This window comes from Nycticebus coucang, chromosome 13 (genome assembly GCF_027406575.1).
Source record: "Nycticebus coucang isolate mNycCou1 chromosome 13, mNycCou1.pri, whole genome shotgun sequence".
Lineage (NCBI taxonomy): Eukaryota > Metazoa > Chordata > Mammalia > Primates > Lorisidae > Nycticebus > Nycticebus coucang.
In genome coordinates, this window is record NC_069792.1 from 11,065,138 (window position 1) to 11,075,458 (window position 10,321).

General features: G+C 43.2%; 1 protein-coding gene across 1 annotated transcript in view; it reads right to left on the reverse strand.

The window, feature by feature from the left end:
- CA8 (carbonic anhydrase 8) overlaps positions 1-5,370 on the reverse strand; it is a 119,033-nt gene extending 113,663 nt beyond the window's left edge. Inside the window, exons 1-2 of the mRNA XM_053559306.1 lie at positions 5,076-5,370; positions 3,642-3,833 (exon numbers count right to left, since the gene is read on the reverse strand). Coding sequence (XP_053415281.1) covers positions 3,642-3,833; positions 5,076-5,175 — 292 coding nt within the window. The 5' untranslated portion in view covers positions 5,176-5,370. The remainder of the gene's footprint in view (positions 1-3,641; positions 3,834-5,075) is intronic.
- Between the last annotated feature and the right edge of the window lie 4,951 nt (positions 5,371-10,321).

Sequence of the window (10,321 nt, forward strand, 5' to 3'; positions counted from 1 at the left end):
GCACAGTGGTGGTGTGAAGTCAGATTTCATTTCTTTAAAAAAAAAAAAATTGTGCTTCTTGAAAGAATTTCTTTTGTTTACAAAGACAGCTGGTGCAGGGGCGCACGCCTCTAATCCCAGCACTCTGGGAGGCAGATGGATCACCTGAGCTCACAAGTTCAAGACAAAGACAGCATGCTGTTATTGAGCACCTCTAGTTAGCCAAGGACAGCACTCACAGGTTGATCTCTCCCCTCTCAACTCTCACTGAATAAAAAGGGCACAAATTTGCCAGGGCAAAATAAATAAGAAGGTGGGGAACCGCACAAGAGAAATGCCAAACAAACAAAAAAAAAAAAATTCATAAGGAGGAGAAGGCTAGAAAGATGATTAAAAAAGAGAAAACTAGGGTGGGACTGTGGCTCAAAGTGGTAGGGCACCAGCCCCAAATGCCAGAGGTGGCAGGTTCAAATCCAGCCCTGGCCAAAAACTGCAAAAAAAGAAAAAAAAAAGAGAGAGAGAGAAAACTAAAGCTCACTAGCTACAGGAAGAGGAAGGCCACAAGAGGCAAGCAATTCCTGCCACAGAACCCAGGTGCTAGGGCTGAATGCTTGTGTTCCCTCCAAGATTCATGCTGAAACTTCACCCCTGGGTCTTAGGAGGTGGCCAGATGAAAGGGATGAGGGCTCTGCTCTATCAGTGGGATTGGGGCTCTTATGAAAGAGCTGGAGGGAACCCATTTTTGGTCCCTCCAGCTGGCAGGCAACACAGTCGTCTGACATGTGTGAGGACACAGCAGCCAGGTGCCACCTATGGAGCAGAGAGCAGCCTGACCAGACACCAGATCTGCCAGCACCTGATCACGGACTTCCCAGCTTCCAGAACTGTGAGAAATCAATTCCTATTATTTATAAATTTCCCAGTCCAAGATATTTTATTATAGCAGCTGAACAGCGCAAGACACCAGGAAAGACCCAGGAGGTGGAAGCATTCAGTATCTCTGAATGTGGAGGCGCAGAGGAAATGCAGACACTACGTCTGTACAGGCAGCATGAAGGCTCCGGATCCCATCCCCCAGGGACAGGAAGCTACCTTTTACCTTCCCTGGCAGAAGATGAAGGGAATGTGCATGTGCCAAACGCTGACGCTCTCCTGACTGTGGCCAACAACCAGCAAGCCAGCTGTGACCCACCCCACCCTGAGCCCCCAAGCAAAAAAGAAAATACAAATAGGAGACAGGCAAACCCCAGAGGAATTGGGATGAATCACAAAAAGGGCTCAAACAACACGGGCGGGCCTTTGTCTAACGATGTCCCTGGGAAGCCCATCAGATTTCAATCACTGCCCATGTGCACAGAGCTTCTGATCGGCACCTTAGACTCATTTTAAAGATGAACAAAGAGCCAAAGATCACTAGCCATTTGAAGAGAATTTCCAAAATAAATGAGACAAAAACGAATAGAAAAAGGAAACCCAGAATAAATAGAGACAGGCAGGTAACAGGAAAAAAAAAAAAAAAAAGCAATAAAAACATAGTGTGGAAAGATCCCACATCCATGAAATAAATACTAGATGCTAAGTTTTTAAAACTTTTAAAAATTCATAGAATAAACATGACTTTTTTAGAAATTAAAACTACAAGAGCAGAAACTAAGCGTTCAATAATGGAAAGACTGAAAGATTATAATATGAGGAAATCTAAGAGAAAGTAGAAGAAAGGGGCAAAGAGAACGTAGGAATTATTGAAAAAGGAGAGGAAAATCCAGAAAATTTATCTGTGAATTAATCTAAGAAATATAAGAACATTTCTGATAAATAAAAGATGCAAGTATCCTCATTAAAAGAAGCCATTGAGTACCCAGCACAGAGTTAAAACAAAGAGCCCGCCAAAGCATATGGCTGCAAAACATCAAAACAACAGCTGTAAAGAGAAAAGTGTAAAAGGAACCGAAGGAAAAAGAAAATAAGACACACAGGGGAGGCTGGAATGCAGAACGCCACTTGGTCTTTGAGCAGCAACACTGGAAGCGAGCCCACAACACAGAAATGACGTCCAACAGCAATGACATCAAAGGAACAGTTCCAGCCGGCACTGGAGCACGAGTGCTCATCCTCAGTCACTCCTCTGTGCCTCGCGGTCCTTTACAACCCCTGCCTCCCACACGTACACAAGAACTTCAAAGAACTGCATTTTCACTCGACGATGAATTTTCAAGATCTGTCTTCTCCACCTGTGTACAACCAACACTCACCAGGCTGCCTGACACGAAATGCCATTTTTGTCGTATGGATAGGTAAACATTTATTTCCAGAAGTACAAAGGTATATCAAAATATTAACACACACTTCCCTAAAATGTTTTTTATAAGCCAGAACAGCCAACATTCAATAATTTTACAATGTAGTTTTAAAATAATAAAGAGGGACTTTGCCTAACAAATGCAATCTGTGTAATCTGCTGTATTGTACCCTCAATGAATCCCCAACAATAAATAAATAAATACATAAAATAATAAATAATTTCCCATCATAGCGAAACTCCCTCCCCCCCCACAAAAAAAAATCGAATTTAAGTTTGGAAGTTTACATCTGAAACATCTATTTGACTCTACACAAGTATGTATAAAACCCATAATCTCTTTTGGGTGATGCCCACACCTTGGCTAACCTCAGAACAGTAAGGAAGAATACATGAATCTATGACTAGCTCATGTATTCTAAATTAAAGTTCAGAAAGATCCACAGTGAATGAAAAAATGCAGAGTTGTAAATCCACACTTGCCTTATGTAACAATAAACCTAAAGATGTTATGGTCTAAAACATCGATTTTATTGATTTGGAATTAATTTGCACACCCAGTCTCTATTTATTAAGCATGTCCTACCTAATATTTAAACATACTCTAATTTTACCTTCGTATCAAGAAAGGTAATTATCATTCTCATGAAAAGGATCATAGTAATGCTAATTTAAAAAAAAAAATCTGCTTTCCTCTCTTCTAAGTTTCTTAAGCTCATTAAGCTAAAACCAATTTCCCAGATAATTATCCAATACCTTTTCCATAAGACATTTCAGATCCATTTCAAATAGGTTCTGGGGGAGTAGAGAGACTTAAATGAGTGTAAAAAAAAAAAAAAAAAGCAAGAGTTTTGTTTGCCCTTCAAATCTCCGACTGAGTCTAGCAAATGTTTTTGATGGTTATTAGTTAAAATTCTCCTTGCATGTTAATATAGAAGACAAAATTAACTTGAAAAATCTAACTGGAATGTCAGATATGTCAATAAATCATAATTCTCTAGTTTTACAAAGTTGTAAAGAGAGAATTATGGTTATTTAAATGGTCTATGCTAAGCAACAATTTAGGACGAGACGTGGATGAGTATACTCACATATAATTTCTTCATATTCCACAAAGTGCAAGATGACCCAATCAAGGTTATTCCAGTAACATCATATGAAGGAGAACAACAAACTGATATTTTCATAATTTCAAACTTTTAAAAAATAATTCCCCCAAAATGCACTTTATAACATATAAAGGGTATTCTGAAAAAAGGGCTATGTTAGTTGTACCTTTAACATCATCCAAGTTAATCAGAGTTCCATAACTCCATGCTGAGTTCTAGTTTATGAGAGTGTACAAACTTATCTTCTACAATACCTGATTTTGACTTCAGGATGACCTGAATGGTATGTCCATCATTGGTGACCTCACAGTCTCGGCAGACCACATAATTTGGGGAGAGGCGGACGTCCAGCAGCGAGGGGTCATACCTGGCTTCTCTTGAGTTTAAATTAATAGGAGACTGGTATTCCCCATTAGCATCAGGGAACACCAAACCCCACTCAACACCTAAAGACAAAATGAAATAAATTAAAACAAATTAAAACAAAACTACAGTACAATTTAACATGTACAAACTAGTATAAACACTTTCACGACCCTTGACATTATGAAGAGGGTTATGACTACCATCACTATAGGGATGAAATATGGTAAATGCATGTGAGTTTGTGTTTGTTATTTGAATGATCTGGTAGTGAATACCACATACAAAACCCTGGACTAGGGCAGCACCTGTGGCTCAAAGGGGTAGGGCGCTGGCCCCATTTGCTGGAGGTGGAGGGTTCAAACCCAGCCCCAGCCAAAAAAAAAAAACCTGGACTAACAAAATATTCAATTTGTACTTGTCCACATAGATGTAATAATAATTTATGATTCTAGGAAATTCAAGTCATCTTTAAGTGATTAGAAAACAATGATACCACAAAAATTTCCTCTGCTCATTAGTTCAATTATGCTAAGTACTTGGGAAATACTGGTTGCTGTAACTTCAACATGCTCCCTGTGAGCCAAAAACAACTCTGATGCTAATTCTGATAATTGCCTCTTATCAGAAATGCAAATACACTATTTTAAAGTGTATGTATGTGCATATACACATGTACTCTTCCCAAACTTTTATAATTAAAATAATATAGTCTACATTTGTCTTAATATATGTCATAAACATCTCAATAACGTTGAGCTCTATTAGAAGCCCTAAATTTTCAGGGAACCACTGGGAAACTAAGTGTTTTAAAAGCAACTCCTCGCTGAACCCACTGATTCAGTCTCCAATTAGAGACAAGTTTTGGAAAGCTAAGCGTTGAGAGTAACCTTCCCCAAAAGACTACAGGCAGAAACACTTTTTGTCCGCTGTGTCCTCAAACCAAGCAAGAAACCAATCCTTTCACTAGCACTGCCTATTCAAGGTGCTGAGTGAAAGGCACCGTTAAGGTTCTTGGGTACTGAAAGACAGAGAAGGGACAGCCGAGGCTTGAGGCGGCAGCAGGTGCGAACCGCAGCCCAGAGCAGGCACCCCCGAGGTGCGAACGCAGGCGGCGGGAGATCGCAGGCGGCGGGCACGCCTCCCAGGAGCGCCTCCCGCCCCGAAGCGCGCCAGGAGTGGGAAAAGTGCCGGGGACCGGGTGGGAAAGAGGGGACGTGGTGGTGCTCAGAACACGCAAAGCAGCAGGACTCCGAGCCCCGAAGCTTGGAGGGGCACCAACGCGCCGTCCGGTACCCCGGACACCCCGACACGTGGCCGGTTACCTTCCTCGTAGCCCCACTCCACACCCTCCTCCTCTTCCTCATCATCATCCTCCTTCTCGGGGAAGGGGACGGAATCTTCCATGAAGCTCAGGTCAGCCATGGGGAGGCCGCGGGACCCTGGGGTCGCTGGCCGGCGGGGCCTGCGGGCCGGAGTGGACGTGGGAGCGCGCGCGGGTGCAGCCGCGGGGACCACGGGCGGCGCGAGTGCGGGCGCGCGTGGGGCCTGAGCGCGCGTGGAGCGGGCGCCGGGCGGGCGTCCGGCCGGAGTCTGCAGCGACCAGCGCGGAGAGCCAGTCCCGAGTCCGCGGCGGAGCCGGCGCGGGGCCAGTTATAAACCCGGCCAGGGCGTGTCTGCCGCGCGAGGATCCGCCCCCTCCGCTCCCGGCTGGGGACCACGGGAGCCGACGGCGGGAAACGGACCTGGGGTTGCCCGGCCAAAGCCGCGGAAATGGTAACGGCACCCCCCGCCCGCCGGTCCGGAGGTCGCCCCACCCCCGGCGGCCCCCACGGTGGCTGCCACTGCCCCGCCTGCAGCACCTACGGCCCGGAACCCCGCAAGTCACCGTCGGCCACCCTAAGGACCCCCGTGCCCGGCCTGGAAAATAATTAAGGCTTTCTCCCGGTATTTATTTTCCTCCCTCCTCCAGGAAATACCAAAAAGGGGTCTAGAAGAGAAAGGCTGCCAGGGGAAGGAGAAAAGGGAGGGCTGGGAAACCCCCACACCAAAATAAAAAAGAGTTCCCTAGCCGAATCTTACTACTGTGTATTTACTTTATATTTCATCCTTACCAGCAAAATGGAAAAATTTCCAAGCACTTGTAGTTCCTAAAAATATTTAAGGAAAAAAATTGTTTCCATCTAGAGAAGTAGATATAATTTAGGGAGATTTTTTTTTTTCATGAAAAGGCAGTGTTTCAAAGGCAAAGGTAGTGAGAGGCAGTTGTGGTTTCGGAGTCCAGGGGGCTAGGCCAGGCTCACCTTGCTGTGTACACAGCTCCCAGTCACCTAGTGAGATGTGTAAATAATGAAACACACGTTGCATAACAGGAACTTTCCTGATCCAAAGAGGTCGCATTGTTACCTCTTAAACATGCTTCCCAATCCAGTGTTAATGACCTCAGCCCTCTGTCCCCGGGCCATTGACAAGCCCTAGGCAGGGATCCCTAAGCAGGTTAACGCTACATTTTTAGGTGTATGTGCACAACAAGCTCAGATTTGGACCTAAAGTCCAATTTGTTTTGTACGTGCCCTGTGCACATCCCAGGATGTCTGTTAGTTTGAATAGTCTGTTCCCAAATCATACAGTCCTTATGAACATTCAATTCTTCAAATATGGACGAAATGATCAGGAAAGTTTAGGGTCTATGCCCCTATTTTCCACTGCCAACTCAGCACCTCCACTTTCTTAAAAAGCCACTTCACAGGCTATTACAAACAAAGGAAAAAACAACCTCATATCATCAAACCTTCCACTTTCTGTGCAAAACAGGTGAAAACGTTTGGCCAACATTAGTTTTGATGATAAGCTGTGGGTTTCAACATTTGTGTAATTTCCCTTTCCCCTTAACACAAAGATCAGAAAGCTGGCCATACTGTCCAGAGCTCATACTGAACTCGGATGAGAAAGCCCAGTCATTCTTCACTCGCTGCCTCCCAAGTGTTCTTGAGAGGACACTCTTTGTATCTTTGTAGGCCTGTGATTGGCAGAAGCAGCGGCCTTCCCAAAAGCCCTGGCCATTAAAAACAACAAACACCGCTGAACATATTAACCACTTTCCACTGAAGCTCTTCTAAAAGGAACATTTCATTTATTGAAAACGTTCACATCTTCAGTTTAAGGTCCATTTTAGAAGTATGTTCATGCATTAATCAAATCCCACTGCTAATGAAGGCTATGAAGGACTACAGTAGTAAAATCACTTTGCCCTAGGGTGGCGCCTGTGGCTCAGTCGGTAAGGCGCCAGCCCCATATACCGAGGGTTGTGGGTTCAAACCCAGCCCCGGCAGAACTGCAACCAAAAAATAGCCGGGCGTATCGCTTAAGCCCAGGAGTTGGAGGTTGCTGTGAGCTGTGTGATCCCACGGCACTCTACCGAGGGCCATAAAGTGAGACTCTGTCTCTAAAAAAAAAATCAGTTTGCCCTCAGAGCTTATCAGCAATGCCTTTTCTCCCCAAATGTGCTACGGGTGACATTGTAACTACTGTGTGACCACGAATTGCATTTAAAGTATCACTTGAATCATAGACATGTTTATCAAGCCAGAGGACAACAAAATCACTGTGGCAAAAAAAAATAAACCTGAGTCTTCCATGAATAAATGGTGTGCCATTTTTACAAAAGACTGAATTATTAATATTGAATTATACAGTGAATAGATAATTTTTCATACAGCCTACAATGTACTACCATTCAAAAATGTGGCTGACAGGCTCAGCGCCCGTAGCACAGTGGTTAGGGTGCCAGCCACATACGCGGAGGCTGGCAGGTTCAAACTCAGCCCAGGCCAGTTAAACAACAATGACAGCTGCAACAAAAAAAATAGCTGGGCATTGTGGCTGGTGCTTGTAGTCCCAGCTACTTGGGAGGCTGAGGCAAAAGAATTGCTTAAGCCCAAGAGTTTGAGGTTGCTGTGAGTTGTGATGCCATAGCACTCTACTGAGGGTGACATAGTGAGACACTATCTAAAAAAAAAAAAAAGAAAGAAAGAAAGAACCCCAGGGTTCCCTGTCCAGCTATGAGCCCTTCTGCTGTGCATCCAAATATTCAATTAGCAGCCTTAATTGCTTTGAGACTGTGTGCTTCAAATTTCTGCTAATTAACAGCACCTGAAGACCTTCTCTTCTCAAGTCCCTGGACTGTATTACCACCAAAGATGGAATTTCTATTTCTAGTTATTCTAAGGTGTCTGTCACTATAGAACCTAAACACACTGATCCAAAATATAGGCCAAATTCTTTGGTTTGCAAAATAGAACAAGCACATCTAAATCCAATATCAGAGAATCTAAAAATATTCACACTGTGTGTTTCATACTCCATATATCCCCCTATACGATTTATGATTGCCTTTCAACCTAATCCCAAATTTGATTAAATTAGTTTTATATTGTTCGCTTTTAGTGTTTGCATAACTAAGGCCAAACTACATCAGTAGAACATTTTATTAAAACCAAGACCTGTATAACTCATGAGCTTTTGATACTAATGGAATATAAATAAATACCTAAAAAAGACAAACTACTCTAGATATGAGAGGAACTGAGATTGCTCCCGTGCACCCGTACCTGTGCTGCCCTCTGCTTCCCACTGTGTCTCATTGCTCCCCTCACTTACCAGGGCTCTCTTCCTGTGTGGGTGAGCTTGGGCCCTGCAGTCATCAAGCGGGATCATTACCTTCTCCTCCTTTGTGTATCTTATGCTACTGTGGGTCACCTTGAAAAGAGAGCTGAGGCATGCGTATCAAATGGCTTCTATACAGATCGTAATCCATGAATGGCAGCAACAATGAATTGTGGTCTTTCCTATGCACTGCCCTGCACCAGGCCCTGTGGGAGACCCAAGAAGGAGTGGAACACGGTTTCCGTCCTCAAGGAATTGACAGTTCTCTGGAGCAGGGCAGAGTAAACACTTCATCATAATACAGGCAGAATGAAATAGGTTAAGTAGAAATGCAAGGACCACTACATCAAAGGTAGCGTAGTACATACTGATGGGAATGTTCTAAAAAGGTTTCTTTGAAACGATGGTGTTGGAGGCAAATGAGTAGGATTTGGAGGAGCAACAAGTGAGCAAATAGCATTCCAGGTGTGAACAATGATGTTGAATCACAGCCAAGCTCATTGTGGTTCTGTTTTTCTCCTTTACAAACCTTCTGTGAGCTGCCAGAAACAATCCAGACACACTGAAAACTTGAGCTCCAATAGGCTTATGCCCAAGGAAGACACTCCTCCTGTGAGTCATTAGGTCTGATTTTTTGTATGTTAGGAAGGACATCAAAAGTTTCCTCATTATGTACACTTTTATTTCTGTAGGCTTTGTGCTTGGTTTCTAAGAAAAGACATTTTGATTCTTCCTTTTAAATTTCTTTCTTCAACAGATTAATCTTATGTTACACCTGCTTAAAGTTAATATTTATAAACGTCCTTTTGCTTAATCTCTTCTTGTTCTTTTGTCTTCAGAACCATCAGCTGTGGGTTGGTGTAGCTATGGTATCATTATGTTTTTGTTCCTATCTTGGCTGCCACTCAGCTCCTTGGCCATTTGACTAGCGTTGACCAAAGAGGCAAGTGCCACTTTCTAAAAGTCAGGAGTTATCAAACCTGACAGATACAGTAACCCAGAGGGTAAAGGTGAGTTCAAGGATAATTTTAATTTGCTCAAATGCTTGCTTTTTTTTTTTTTTTTTGCCTGTATCTTTTTCTTCAAAGTAGAAATGTACCTCTTTGTCCTGCAAAGAAACTGAACATTCTAAAACAGGACCTTTGTCTCCACTTTACACATTTCTTAGAAGCCCTGGCCCTACCTAGACCTTCCCACCTTCATGACATAGTGAAAAAGTCCTTAGCTATAGAAAACCCCCATTTTCTCTAAGCAGACACAGGCCACAGTTCACTTCTCTGAGACCACTCTAATCATGCCTGGGGCTCTACACTCGCTTCACCACAATAGTGATCTGTGCTGCAGTTAGGATGTTTGAGGTCATTATATTGATTATATTGATGACCTCAAACAATAAGATTCCTCCTAAGTCTACTGTGACAACAAATAAAACTGTCTTCAGGGAGCCTTCTGCCAAGCAAAAGTCCCTCCCTTAATGATTAAAATGTTTCTTCCTATTATTTTCATAATACTTGTACAGATCTCTAGCCATGAAATTATGATTACATTTTAAATATATTTTATGACCTTCTCCTCCACTAGACAATGAGCTCCTCATGTGTAAGGGGTTCATCTTATCCTTTACATCCCCCATGTAGCACGTGGTAGGCACATAGGAATTATTCCCTGGTGCTACCAGACGTACACTGACCTGATTGGCCTTTGTAAATATACTACTCCAATAAAAGACTTGGTTACTAAGATGGAAGCTCTCAGGGTGCAGAAAGGCCACAAAAAAGGGAGTGATCAAGTTTATCTGGTGGCAGATGTGTCATTAGGGGCTTCATAATGGCAGTTACATGAAAGATGGGTCTTAAAAGATAAAGAAGTGCTCCTTTGCCCACAGAAGAGAAAGAAAGGGAGGTAA